This window comes from Lissotriton helveticus, chromosome 10 (genome assembly GCF_964261635.1).
Source record: "Lissotriton helveticus chromosome 10, aLisHel1.1, whole genome shotgun sequence".
Taxonomy (NCBI): domain Eukaryota; kingdom Metazoa; phylum Chordata; class Amphibia; order Caudata; family Salamandridae; genus Lissotriton; species Lissotriton helveticus.
Genome location: NC_136071.1, coordinates 408,665,140 through 408,680,228, shown reverse-complemented (window position 1 = coordinate 408,680,228; position 15,089 = coordinate 408,665,140). Strand labels below are relative to the sequence as shown.

Below are 15,089 nucleotides of genomic sequence, written 5' to 3'. Positions count from 1 at the left end.
ACTAAGAAATCAAAGTGTAGTAGTAACACTCGTACACCCTTGCTAGATAATGCCAAAACATCAGATAATATCACTTGTAACATGTACATGTAAAGGCTGTGCTCATCTTACATTGGACATACTTTCTGGTTTAATTAGCTCAAGCAGGGCTATCTCTTAGGCTTCTGTAGAATTCTAGGCATGTAATGCCCTTTCTGAGTGACCAATTTATCAGTGTACCAAAGCACAGAGTTCCAACCATTAGCAAGTAATATGGGCCAGACATATTCTAAATGATGTTATTTTAAGGCCAGGTCCTGGGTTGTCATTGTTGGGGCATATGTGTAACGCCACTTGAAACCAGCAATCTGAACAAGCATTAGCAAAGCCAAACAGTCTCACCTTTATACAGCCTGTGCATGACCACTGCATAGTTGCATTAGCACACGTGTTTTTAAAATGAAAATTGTTTCCCATTTTAACATGGCTGACTGCTACAAGCTAGCCTGGCTGATGAGGCATCTTCTCCTATTTTTTGCTTAGTTCGCCCAAAGTTGGCAGGGCATGTATGCCCAGACGTGGGATCCTTGTTCCATTTGCCACTGGATTCAAGCTAGCCTGGCTGATGAGGGGTGATACCCCGAAACTGGTTGCTGGGTGCTTGTTTCCGATCCAGGGAAGGCTTGGCTTGGCAGTTCGGGCTGGACCGTTCCCATGAGCAACAGGGTCAAGACTGATTTGCATATGTATGGACCTCTACATGGCTGCAGAAAGGGTCACCTACAAGGCAAGAGGCTGCCCAAAGAAGTTTGGAAGAGTTTGGAGTAAATGGTGAAAGTATCATGGCCTTGATGGGGGATTGTAGGGAGGTATGGATGGATCAGGCAATTTCGGGGAGGGGAAGGCTTGGGGTGAATCCGGGTTCAGAGATCAGTGAATCCGGACAATGTGCTATGGGTGATGTTGGCGGCGGAGTCATTGAGTGAGACTACAAAACAGACTGCGGTATATTTGGGCATATGGCGGGGGGGTGGTGGGGCGTGGGTGGGAAACTGTGGTTGGATGATGACGTTACTATGGTTGTATTCATGTTACTGGACCAAATACAAATAAAAATATTCCCCCCCCCCCCCCCAAAAAAAAGACTGATTTGCATATGGCTGGGTCTGAACTGGAGTGGCTTAGTGAGCTAAAGAACGATGATGGATTCAACCCAGATTTGTGACTGGGGGAGAGTGTCTGAAAAGTTTCAGAACTCTGTCCATCTTCTCCTTGAGTGTGCTATGCTTTAACATTAAAATAATATATAAAGCCGTAATAGCTATTGCAGCATCAGGATGCATGCCTGTGCATATGCAGACGAATATATGGTTCGTAATATATGCATGAGCGTACACAGCAGCCACTGTGGAATTTTTGTGTTTACCAATATTGCCATTACAAAAGTAAAAAGGAAATCCAAAATGTGCACACCACTTAAAAGTTAAGCAAGCAGCGGTCAACTCCAGGACGAGCATAGGCGATGTAGCATTAGGAAATGCGGATGGGCCATTGGAGGGGCATAGCGAAGGAAAGGGCGCTCCCAAAAGAAAAAATAACGTAACAAAGACATTAATGATAATGTTTATGGAATGCTTTAAATAGTCCATATCCATGAAATACTATGGACCGAATACTAATGGACAACCCTGCCAGCAATTGCCTAAAGCCAAGTGAATCAATTTAGTCAATGGCTGAGAGGGCATGTTCAAAAGCCCCTTCCTCTATCTGTGTGTATGTATTCGCTGAATGCTATTTGTTTACGTTTGTTGTGGAGCATGTGCAGTACTAAAGTTGTCAGTAGGCGAGACCTAGAAATTATGTAAGGTAGAAAGCACACTTTGTTTAACAACATTTTGCTCATTGGCTATTTGGAGAAAATACACTGGTTGACTACACACAAAAAACATACATTTGTAGTACCTTTTTTTGTTTTGCAGGGCCCACCATTAGCGTTCACTTGCTCCAAGGGCACAGACAGAACCTTTCCAAACCCAGCAGCGATCATGTACTGATAGAGACGTTTAAATGTTCTCTCATTAAGGCCCTGTAGAAAAATATGACAAAGGGTTTTTAACTTTACTGCAGGAACATTTAGGTGAATTCCTGAAGCACTGGAACAGCAAATTTATTTATAACCACTAGATAATTAGAATTATATTGTGAGCGCCTCTCACACTACCATCCCTATCACAGGCGTAGGCCCTGCATCCCAAAACAATATGATTTCCCAGGTCATTCATGCACAACATCAAAATGCGTCTCATGCAGGATCACAACAAATAAACCATTCTCCCAACCAAGCATTGCGCCCTACACAAGTGGGATAAATGCTGCAAATAAATACAAAACAACAAGTGAGACAAAGGTCCACTTGTAGAGGGCAGACTTGGGCTGCTAAGTCCAGCAGACTGCACAAACCACCACCCCAGCAACCAAAGGCATTTCTTGTCACCGATACGGGTGTGGAAATTTTAATGATGAAAAATGTAGATTATGGTCAATAGTAAGAATCAAGGGGATGGGACCAGGTACTCAGTAATCCGGCACTAGCTTGGAAAATTGTGACCAGCCATTTAGTATGAAGTAGTTTGATTTTTCCTATATGGCAGGGCTCAACTTCTTTTAATACAGATAAAATAAGACTATGGATGATATCTTTGGAGTAGTAAAGTTCACCAGAACATGACCTAGTGCCCACGTGTGAGAAAGGCTAGCTCAAGCCTCGAAGTAGTAGATGCTCTTATTTTCCCTAACCGGTTGCCAAAAAAGGCCAAGGCCAGATTTCTTGAATGCAAAAGGTGGACATAGGCTCCATTATCCAATGGTAAAGGTTAGCTGCAGTATAAAAAAATACTTTTTGGGACAGGAATGTCCCCAGCAAGATGTACAGTTGTGTCCCCAGCCCAAGAGCCCAACAGAGCTGATCTCATGTCCTGTTTATTAGGTCTCGCCTAGGCAGCGCTTGCGCTGTCTTGGAGACATGCTGTTTTCAGTTATGGGCTTTAAGCTCTGCCCATATACCCTTCCATGTTTGTAATTGGCGCCTTTGACTGTCTTTTGGGGATGTCCTTTTTTGTATGGTGAATGTGTTTAGTAGTCCCTCCCTTTCTCATGTTCTAACCTTCCATAAGGACCGGCCCTTTTACATGTGCTCTTACTCAGTATGTTTGATTTTTAATTACTTAGCCCTATTTTGTTAAAGACTTTTTTTGGAAGGTGTTGTCAGTATGACAACTATGGAGTTCAGCTTACACATTTTCTGAGCATAATGTCATTTTTTTACTAAGGACTTCACCGGTTGCATTTTGTACAGCATAATGGATAGTTGTTTTTCCTGGTATTTATCTGCAGCTAAGGACTTCACCGACCACAATTTGCTCAGTATAATGATTTTCTTCCCCAGCTTGTATCTGCAGCTACGAACTTCACCTACCACATTTATTTATTTTTAAAACTATGAACGATTCTTTTCACACGGAACATATTTCCTGGGCATAATTTACTTTTTTTTATTCTACGGATTTACCCGTCTGAATTTTAAATAGCATAATGGATCATTGTTTTTTGTGGTATTTATTTGCAGCTATAAACGTCACAGATCACATTTTGCTGAGTAGGATGATTTTTTCCCGGTTTGTATCTGCAGCTACAGACGCATTTTTGTAACTGAAATATTTTTTTTTGTTGCTGGCATGATACCTATGGAAATTACAGAGCGCATTTCCTAAGTATAATGGAATTTTTTTTCGCTAAATTAGTTTACTTGTAAACCTGTTGGGGAAATGAGAATGAGGCAATGTGAATTTTTTTTAATTTTTTTAAGGATTCCTACGGACGTAACCAACGGTAGTCCTACATCATCATAGATTTTTTTTGTATTGCCGGCAGAATAGCTATGGTTTTTGCTGCATTTACATACTAAAATGTGTACCTACTGTTGTACTTAAAACAGCTAAGAGTTCACAGTCTGCAATTCCAGATACATTTTTTTTACAGACTTCACCAACCCTTTTTAAATCTTTGACCCTTTGCAGGTTCCTAATATAACAATTTGTGATGTTTCAGCAGTATTTTATTTGTGTGGCAGTGACAGCATTTTATAAGAAATGCTCCTTTTTACCCCAAGGACCTTTATTGTGCACATACTTTAATCTGAAAAACATTTTCTTGCCTTAGCCCCGTGCACATAACAGAGCATGCACATTTCTTAATAGCAGTATGCTTCACTGAAGCCTTAGCGTAACCTTGAATAATTTTAGGGAAGCCATTGTTTTGGTTAGGCTTGTGTCCCTATTTTTCTTATACGTAACACCACCAACCTAACTGTAAACGTTTCCCTGTTTTTCAACTTTATTTTTACTAAAATGTTAATAGTCATAAAAATATTTAATAGGTTTTCTTTTTTAATTTATTACTAATCAAAAGGGGTGTACTACAATAATATACAGAACTAATGGCGTACACAAATCCTATATAACAGAATATATAATTGCAGCCCTTGGGTTTCTCATATAGGTACTTCCGTGACTTAAGCCCTAGATGAGTAAGACAAGACTAACACTTAATAATCATGTTCTATAATATCCCCAATATCAGCCCCTGGCGGTTTCCAAAAGGTACCAAAAATTGAGCGAGCTCCGACAGTATACCCGGTCTCAGAGGATAAGTAATAAGAAACTTGATTTACTACAAACATTACAATATATGGCAAATGTACAATATACTTACCTTTTTAATGGAATATGATAGAAACTATCACATGAATGTGCTATGCTGTAAATGTCTTTATTGCAAGTCCTATATTTATTAAAAACGTTAAAAAAGCGACCTTCAGAACATTGAGTGACATGAGACAGGGCAACATATGATGAATGAGCTTCCAACCTGAGATGCTAGTAAAGAGAACATAAACTGTGCCACCAACAGCACACATAGCACTACTGATATCCTAACCATTACCACTTATGAATAATTTTGTGAACCATATATCCAAAAGAGCTGTTCCAACGAATTTAATACCTTCTAGTAGCACTGGTTCAGGGCAGGAGGGTGGTTACAAAATTGTGACCTGGAATGTAGCAGGTTGAGCGAAAAAAAGAGGGTACGTTAGGGTGGTCGGATTTTATAAGTGATCTGGATAGAATATGTATACAGGAAACCTGGTGTATAGCGCCCATTTACTTTGAGGGCTTTTCAACACATTGGTAGGAGGCTGAGCCATCCCCAAATAGCAGGGCCAAAGGGGGGCTTATGGTTTTAATATCAAATAGGCTCCCAGTAAACGTTAAGAAAAAAAAAAAACTATAAGCCCTCTTTCATTAATTATATGGCTAACATTTAGGGTAGGAAGGATTTGATTTATTACTACAGCGTCTTCGATAATACACGAGGGAAGGTGGTCTACGCCCTTGATGGGGGATTAGATTTGACTCCTGTCTACTACAAATAGTTTTATATTATTTGGGCAGGAGATTTTAACATTCAACCATGCCCATTTTCTGCTACATGGGTGTGTGGGGTCACTGAGGAGGCTGGGACTGGCTATCCACACTTCCCTCATAATGATTACGGGGGCCTCTTTAATTCCCTGGTCACCAAGCTAGATTTACATTTGCTAAAATGTGCTTGCAACACTGATGGAGAGCCTATACCAACCTTTACAGGGAGAAATGCTACATCCATTATTGACCATATTTTAATTTCAGCTAAGGCAAGCGAGTGGTGTACTATACCCAGGGTTGTTAGGTCGGACCAGAGTGGCCATAATTGTACTGTATTGATGGTTTTCTTCTGTGGCAAAGCTAGTGATGCCATACCAAGTCATATTACTGACATTGCCCCTATGAGACCTAATAGGGCGCGCCTTAAGTAGGTTGGAGTTGACCCAATTCAAGTTATGCAGGATATCTGTTTAAAGGGCTACAGTGATATTACCTACTGCTTGAAAGATGAAGTTATTCCCAAACAGTAGTAGTAGTAAGCTTTATTCCATTTCAAATAAAAATCATAAAAGCACAACAAATACATCAATTAAAATTTCGTATACATTATTACTACAAATATGATTAATGCATATACAAATAATCACTTGCTTAAAAAATTAAAAGTCATTTGTTTAAAAAACAAGATGGAACGTCAATTGTTATCAGCTTAAGATCCGATATCATCAAACAACAATGGGCATTGGGGTACCAGGGAGAGAAATGTTTTACCACATAGATTTACGGTACTTTATAACTGTCTTTAAAAAACATGAAACGGCAAAAATCACATGGTCGTCTTCTAACCGTAACATTCTCTGAAAGGCTGGTCTACAATTTCTCAGACCCCATTGATTTAATAAGGATTTTAAAAATTGTTGTCTAGGGTAAGTGTACAATTTGCAAAAAAAACATTATATGTATATTGGATTGCACTGCAATATTGTCGCATGGACAGACCAACTTACTAGATGACCAGTTGTTCGCGTCAGGTAGGGTGACCATGCGAAAAAAAGTCCCTAGACGCAGGCGAGACAAAAGCATACGGTGATACTGACTAGGGACAACAGTCAGGTAAGTTTGCAAGCCTTCGTTGGGGGTGATTTCCTGGAAATTTAGGACTGAGTGTTTTTGTTTTTCACGATTCCATCTCCCAGTTTCCAGGTGGCTGTTTATCATTTTTTTAAGAACTGATCTTGAGATACCCTCCATAGTACTTGGATTCTCAAAATATTCTGGGTGTCCCAGCTCAATAAATATTGATCTTACATATGATAACCATCTCAAATTAGCAGCCCCATCTAAAGCTAAACAATCTGCTATAAGGTCCCTGTTAAAGCTAGCTTCGGGTGTTACCCACACCTTATGCCACAAAATAATTGGGGACATCTTAATGATATCACTGAGGTATTTAACTCCTGCCTCGATGTGCGCCATAAATATAGAGGTGCTTTTTGGTACTCCCAATAGGTAGCATAGAAATTTATTTTCACAACCCTGCAAAGAGTAGTCATTCTCAAAGCCCCATAGGCCCGCCCCATAGGTAGCTGTTGGAACACATTTAGCCTGGTAAATCTGTAACAGCTCCTTAGTTGGCTTACCGCCAAGTCTGGCAGAGAAAGTGCGCAAAGCGCCTAAGGTACGGATGAAGGCCAGCTTTCTTGCTGCAATCGCCGGCTTCCAGCGGCACCTTCTGTCAAACAGAACTCCTAGATAGCTAAAATTATCAGTGGTAGCTATTTTTTGTTTATCCAAGAATATATTACAAGGGGCTCTATTAATCTTTCTAGTGCATGGCATAGTGAATGTTTTTGATATGTTCACTCTGAGACCTCTGTCCTTCATATAGCTTGCAAAGTTGGTTACCGCCCTCTGTAAGCCGACTTGGGTCTGGGACATTATGGCAGCATCGTCGGCATACAGTAAAATTGGGACTGCTAAGCCTTTCACCCTAGGATAATCATTTGGTGCAAGTGAGAGGTGTTGTCCGACTGAATTAATGTAATAAGTAAAGAGCCGTGGGGCCAGAATACAGCCTTGCCTCACCCCTCTTGTGATTGGGAATTTTGTAGTACATTCCCCCTGTTTGCCATACCTCACTCTAGCCCCTGAGTTGTTATAAAGCTCTTTGATAAAAATAATTAAACGAGCATCAATACCCAGTTCACCCAGCGTGGTCCATAGTAATAAATGGTCCACGCAGTCGAAAGCGGAGCTTAGATCAATAAAAGTTCTAAATAATGCTCCGCTTCTGGCTTTGGTGTATTTGGAAATAAGAAGGGATAGGTTTAGACACTGTTCAGTTGTCCCTATACCTTTCCTAAACCCATACTGCAAGTGTGATACAACTTTATGCTCTTCCTCCCACGATTGTAATCTTTTTAAAATGATTCTACCTGCTACTTTCATGAGACCATCCAATAAGGATATAGGCCTATAGCAGGTGGGGTCGTCCCTACTGCCCTTCTTAAATATAGGGACCACTATGGCGTCCGACCACGTTTCAATAAACCCACTTTGGTTTCCCTTGTTTAAAACATTTGTCAGCAATGGTGCCCAGAACTCCGGTTCAGCTTTATACACATCTACCGGAGTACAGTCTGGCCCTGCTGCCTTGCCTGATGCGCTTTCCCTTAATGCGGCACGGACTTCTTCTATAGTAAAGGTTAGGTCTATTGGAAATGGATGAGAAAAGGGATAATCACATCCATTATTAGCTATAGTTTTATCTGCAGCAGGATCCACCCCTAATGGGAATATAATATCATCTTTCCTTGTTTGATTATATAGTTGGCTAAAGTGAGTTAGCCATCTTTCCCCAGTTATGGCGAGTTCCATTGTGTTACCACTTTCCCTCGGTTGGTATAGGGTTTTAACAAGCCTCCAAAAATGGGAACTATCTTTCTGTCTAGAGGCCTCCATCAACGAATCCCATGCACATTTTTTTAAAGCCAATCTTCTTTCATTGGTGGCTAATTTGTATAGTTTCCTAGCCTCACGTATAATAGAGGGATTTCTTGGTTTCAGGGTCAGGGCTCCTTTTAAGGCCTTCAGCGCTTTTGTACAATTCCCGTTAAACCACTCAGTTTGTTAGGTTATTTTTAGACGCACGGACCAACATATTTTTGATATGATGTTGAATGTTAGCAAAGGCTGCCATAGTATTAATGGGCTCCTCATGTTCCTCCAAGCAAACATTGATATCACTAGCACAATGAAGAATCAGCTTCTGTAAGAACGCACTGGGCACAATTTTTTCCCATTTAACCACGTATCCATTAGTTTTGGATAAATCAATCTTAAATGGATACATGCGGGAGATTCCCATTTTGTCGGAGCGCCCTTTTACATTTAGTCCGATTCTCAAAGGGTAGTGGTCACTAAATATGTCTTTACCAACTTCCCAGGAAGTTATAAACCCTGGATCGGCATGAGTTGTTAGTGCAAAATCAATAACCGAATTACATCCTCTACCAAAGAAGGTTGGCTCAAAAGGGATAGGCGGTGAGCAAATCTGGTTCACAAAGGAGAAATCAAAATTAAAAACAATACCATTTAAAAGTGACCCCATCTTTGTGTGGGAGAAATGAATAAGACCCTCAACCCCATGATCTGACAGACCGCACACGTCTGTTTCAATGGACGGGCAGATGGTGCAGTTAAAGTCCCCAACCCAAATTATTTTTGCCCCCTTGGAGTCTTCAACAAATCGGGTCATATAATACAACATATTTGACATAGTAGGCTCCATTTCACTACTAGGGATGTTGTTATAGAAATTCAGCAATAAAAATTTCTCATTAAGGCCCCATTTTAGAAATAAGATTTGAAAATACAAACTAGAATAAAATGTATGGACCTTAACATCCACAGTAGTAGAAACATAAACGCAGAGCCCACCCTTGTTATGTCCCTGTACTGACGGCTTAGCCGGGGAATGAATAGTCTGATACCCCAGCAAATGAATTTCCTCAGAAAGCCATGTTTCTTGGAAGCACAGGATACCATGCCTATGTATGACATCTAACCAGGCTTTGTTTACAACTTTACTTCCTAGGCTTGCCACATTCCATGATAGAAGGGAATTAGAATGGGATACCGTACTAGTGGGCGCATCTGGGCTCCCAGTATTCACCGAGGAATTTCGCAAGGGCTGCGAAGATATGATGATAGAATCAGAAGAGGTCATAGAGCTAGAAGTACAGCGAGCATGGGAAGTTGGTTGGGGACGATGAGGGACGGGACTAAGTTTCAGAACAAGTCCTGATGAAATATCCCCCCCCAGCGTATTGTCCTGGTGCTCCTTTGACGGACTAGTAGGAATATTTTGGTCGGTGATACATTGTTGCACCCAAAACCCCTCCCACGTCTTCTCTCTATTATTGGGCTCAGTGAGTCATTCATTCTCATCCAACCCAGAAAGAGGTTGGAATAAATTAGTCAGCGGGATGTTCCAAGATTCCTTGGGATTATAGGATTGAGGGTAATCCCATTGGTTATAGGAGATGGAATTTTTATAAATTGGCGGCAGTTGGTTTGACTGCCAAGATGGAAAACAAGGATCACTGTTGATGTTATAGTGATTATAGGCCGTAGTAATCATTGGAGGCTGCAATCTATAAGGAACATGTGATGTATGACTATTGGGTTGGGGATAAATGGGCATTGGTTGGGAGGAAGCAGAAACACTTCCAATATGATATCTTTGATCCGACTGCAAAGGTATTATGGGTCTGAAGGGGCCTTCGGGTTTCCAAATATTCATGGGATTTTGGATTCTATTCCTCGTTAGTAATATATTAGGGGGCGGGGGCTTCATCAAAGATTCCGGATAAAAATAACTTAAATAGTGCGTGCTAATCCCCCCCTCGCCTTTCCCTGGAAACCAATCACTGAGATATGTGACTAGTCTGTGATCTTTAAAATTGACTATGATCACATCACCTTCGATGTCCTTGGGTCTGGTGCCCACCCACTTGCATCGCCTCACCGAAACGATATCACAGTTAAGGTGTATCGGAGGCGGCCTATTTTTCCTCAGCCAGTAGATAACCTTATTTTTTAAGTTGGAATGATGTTCTGGGTTGCCCACTGGCGGAGGAGGAACACCTGTAAGTACGATGACATAGTTTAGGCATTCTGGCGGTAAATCAACAGTATTTCTTGATCTTGATCCTAATATGGGGTCAGAAGTTGTGTTACCCAGAGGATTAGTGTTATTGGGGCGTCTGTTATGGGTCCCTATATTCGGAATAGGCTTGTTTTTAATAGTGGTGTTATTAGCTAAACTAGATTTTGTGTTTAATTTAATATCTGACACGTGTTTACGAGTCCCATCTGTAGATTTTATAGTTGTTATTGGGGTACCAGACATAAGCTTAGGTTGGCTAGGATATTTATTAGACTGTATTATGACGTTACTTCCATCAGGTTTATGACAAAGTGTACCCATCTGCCCTTGGAGAATTTGATCAACTTTCTCCCCTAACCTTATAATCCTTTCTGTGAGAGGTAAAATGAGAGCCTTTATAAGACAATTAATGTCATTCAGTAGCTCTGAATAGCTAGGGACAGATATTGATTTAGGAATCATGTGCCCCGTAGGGTCCACTATCCCTTCCTTTGGAGGAGTCATGTGCAGGGTATGCATAGGATTGATAAATTTCGTAGGGGTACCATTTCCACTTTTAAGTGTACCTTTCCTTCTCTTCCTCGGCGGAGCGCCAGAGGAACTATTAGGACACTAGTTAGTAACCTTCATGAATGAATTTTTAGATGAATTTTTAGGCATTCCAACAGGAGTACTGGGAAGAAATTGAGTCGGTCCAATTGGGGTAAATATGGGTGAGGGTATATTTATATCGTAAAGTGGGACTGGATCATTAAAAGGGGTACTTAAGTCTATTATCTGGTTATCCAGTACTTGGGAGGGGGTGGTGTCAGAAATAATTATAGGATCCTTCTGGCCAGGAAGCTCTTTCTGAAAAATGAGGGGGATATCCTCTACAGAAAAAGAATCATTATCGTGTTCTTTGGGTTTTGTTAGATCTATTAAAAGGCCTGTAGCCACATCCGGGGGCGGGAGGGGTCTTTGTTTTAATAATTCGATGGAGAGACGTCACCCAGCTCTCTTCTCTGCCAGTGTAAGGTCCCTATCGACTTCACTCTTAATTTTGGCAAAAAATTTGTCCAGGGGTCCTAAGATAGAAGGCCCTATCGTTCCTGGGGCAGAGTTTACCTCGAGTGAAGACATCTCAGACAGGACAGAAAAAAAAAAAGAAAAAAAAACGGGGAAACAGATACCTCTATAGAGTGTATATAACAGTGGCAGCTCTACTCCACCTAGAATGACGTTAGTAGCATAGGGAATCTATCACAAGATCACATATGGCACTTTGTAGACAAATCTATAACACGACAATGGGGGCAAAAAGGGAGTGGGCCCAGCCCGGCCTCCTTTGGCCCCGGACGGCCACAGACGGTCCCGCCCTTGTCCCGGGCTTCTCCCGGCGCCCTCCCGGGCTTCTCCCGGCGCCCTCCCGCGCGCTCCCGCGCCGCGGGACTCTACAGTTAATAAAATACTATCTAGAGAGGAGGGGGAGGAGCCTGCAGGGAGAGCGTCCCAGCTGGTAACTATTGGGAGTTGTGGGCGCTCCTGGGACTTGTAGTCCTGCGCCCACAACACGCTCGCAGCCCTGCACGTCCCGACACCCAGAGTCAAAGTTCCAACAGTAGCGCTGATGGGAGGTGGCCTCAGGCGAAGCGGGACCCGCGCAGCGGGTTCCGCGAGCAGTATCCAGGGTAGACAAGGCAAACTTCAGAGCCACAGCAAACCCAGCGTGGAGACAACAGCAAAAGACAAGGGAATCCGCCGGTGCAAGTGAGGAGGCGGCTTATTACCGCGATGAGGAACCAGGGAGGAGCCTGCAGGGAGAGCGTCCCAGCTGGTAACTATTGGGAGTTGTGGGCGCTCCTGGGACTTGTAGTCCTGCGCCCACAACACGCTCGCAGCCCTGCACGTCCCGACACCCAGAGTCAAAGTTCCAACAGTAGCGCTGATGGGAGGTGGCCTCAGGCGAAGCGGGACCCGCGCAGCGGGTTCCGCGAGCAGTATCCAGGGTAGACAAGGCAAACTTCAGAGCCACAGCAAACCCAGCGTGGAGACAACAGCAAAAGACAAGGGAATCCCAAACAGTAGCTTTACTGGCATCACTAACATTATTAATGATCTCCTGATCCATCCAATTAAAACAGGTCGTGCCCAACGTAAAGGCTGGTTTAACCACACATGTACCACAGCCTCCAAAGAAAGATCTGAAATTGGCCCTCCATAGTCAACCTAGAGGCAACTTGTTGATTAAATCTCTTATATATAATTCTAAAGAAGTGCTTCTTGCCAGTAAAAAAAAAAACTTCAGGGAGAAGCCTGGTTTAAATTGTCACAGGCTGCAGATACAGCAGACAAACTATTCTGGGACACTCCTAACTCTCCCTTTTTAAAGGATGATTCCTTCCCTGAATTGTTATCATGTTATATGCGATGCCTGGGTTGCCCACTTAATGGAAGTTTTCAGTCCTCCAACTGCACAAATGGACGCTATTATATGGAAGAAACAGTTGACTTGGTCTCCTCAACCTCTGGATATTACTTTAAAGGAGGTCTCACTGGCTTTGAAGGAAAGTATTGGGGGCAAAGCCCCAAATCCAGATGGGGTCCAGTGGATGTTTGAGACTGTTGACTTGAGGGGCCCAATTATAACCAGAGTTTTTAGTATGGCTGCGAATAAAGTGATTCCGCCTTCATGGGGAATGTCAACTATAGTCCCAATTTTCAAGTAGGGCAATAAATCAAAACTAAAGAATTATCGCCCAATATCACTTTGATTTCTCAGCGAAAATAATGAACAAGCTTTTACTTAAGAGATTGGAAGAATGGGCATGCAAATTCTCAATACGTTCTCCTGTACAGTTTGGTTTTAGGAAAAGTGTGGGGACACTAGAGCAATGCGATAATCTGGACCTATTAATAGGTAAATATACATGTGCTAAAGGTGGTAGACTGTATCTCTGCTTTGCAGATTTGAGCAACGCTTTTAATTTAGTTGACCGTACTAATCTTTGGCCAAATTTGCTCTCGATGGGGAGCCCAGGCCAATCATTTGCTTTTTTGCAGGGTTATATGAGAAATTAGCATGTAAAATATATTATGGCCCATGAGGTGAATGCGCTAATAACTTTGCTGTTAAACTTGGTATCCGGCAAGGTTGTGTACTTGCCCCTTTATTATTCTCCCTGTTCATCAACAGGGTGGACAAGGACCTACAGGCAGTATAAGCAGAAGTTCCTTTAGGTGCTGGGCGCCCTACACCAGTGCTTCTGTATGCAGATGAAGCGGTTTTGTTGGCTAGGACCCCGGTGGGGTTACAGCGCTTAATGAACGCCTTTGGAGAATTTATTTCTGCAAGGAAATTGATTGCTAAGAAAAACAAAACCTATACCATGATCTGAAGGGGCAAGGCACATGAAATGCAAAACGTTATTTATGGATAATACCCAGTTAGCTAATGTCGATACATTTTGCTGCCTGGGCATTGGACCATGGCTTACTCATGGTCCAAATAAGTTGCAAATGATAGGGATAAGATGAATCGATGTATCCATGGAGTTTTTAGATTCTCAGCTAAGTTGGACTCCTGGCCGATAAAGGATAGGATAGCAATCTATAGGGCCAGGGTGTTAGCTATTTCCACATATGGGGCCGGTGTGTGCGGGCCACTATAATAGTAAGGTGCTTTAGACTGAGAAAAAGAGTTTCCACAAACGCTTATTTTGTCTGCCCACCTCAGCCTCTGCTGAGATTATACATGGAGAGGCTTGGATGCAATACCTCACAAACAGTCACACTCCGACCCCTGTTGCTCTGGCGTTCTATTTGGTCCAAAGATGAGACCAGCTTTACCAAGTCGATTGTTTTAGATTGCATGTCCCTGGATAATGCATTGGCCAGGCCCTGGCTAAGTTATATGAACTTTTTTTATATTAAACAATTCCATATGCCAGTGCAGACCAACCCCTTATCGGAAATATCACTTACTAACCAGTCCATTAAAGAAACTTTTATGACTAATAAAAGAGAAGCCCAGATGGATTACGAGGGAGGGAAATCAACTTATTTTTTATTTATCACTTATGTTAAAGGAGGGCTGCCAAGATTACTTAACTTGTACCTCTAACTTAATGCATGATTTTGTATTAGGAATATTCAGACTGGGAATTGCTTATCATTTAGTTGCCTTTCCCTCCATGAAAACTTGCCCCTCAGATACAATCCCTTGCCTATGTGGTGGCCAGAGTAAGCAAAGCACTATGCACTTTATATGGTTTTGTGATTTGTACTCAAGTTTTAGGCGCCACTATTTAAAACCTCTTTTGCTTGCACAAGGTATCAGATCGCATACTGCTGCTCTGAAATACAGGCTTGAGCTACATGATATTAAGGTTTGTCTTAATGTTGCACTTTTTATTACAAATGCAATTAATATACGCAAAAATATTGTCATACTGACATTGTCAAGATTTCATGGAATT

At 42.0% G+C, this 15,089-nt stretch overlaps 1 protein-coding gene across 4 annotated transcripts in view; it reads right to left on the bottom strand.

Moving 5' to 3' along the window:
- Window positions 1-15,089, bottom strand: part of GTF3C1 (general transcription factor IIIC subunit 1) — a 2,559,884-nt gene that overhangs the window by 2,163,875 nt on the left and 380,920 nt on the right. For all 4 annotated transcript variants that reach the window (XM_078662887.1, XM_078662886.1, XM_078662885.1 and 1 more), the window contains exon 6: window positions 1,942-2,065. In XM_078662887.1, coding sequence (XP_078519013.1) covers window positions 1,942-2,065 — 124 coding nt within the window. The remainder of the gene's footprint in view (window positions 1-1,941; window positions 2,066-15,089) is intronic.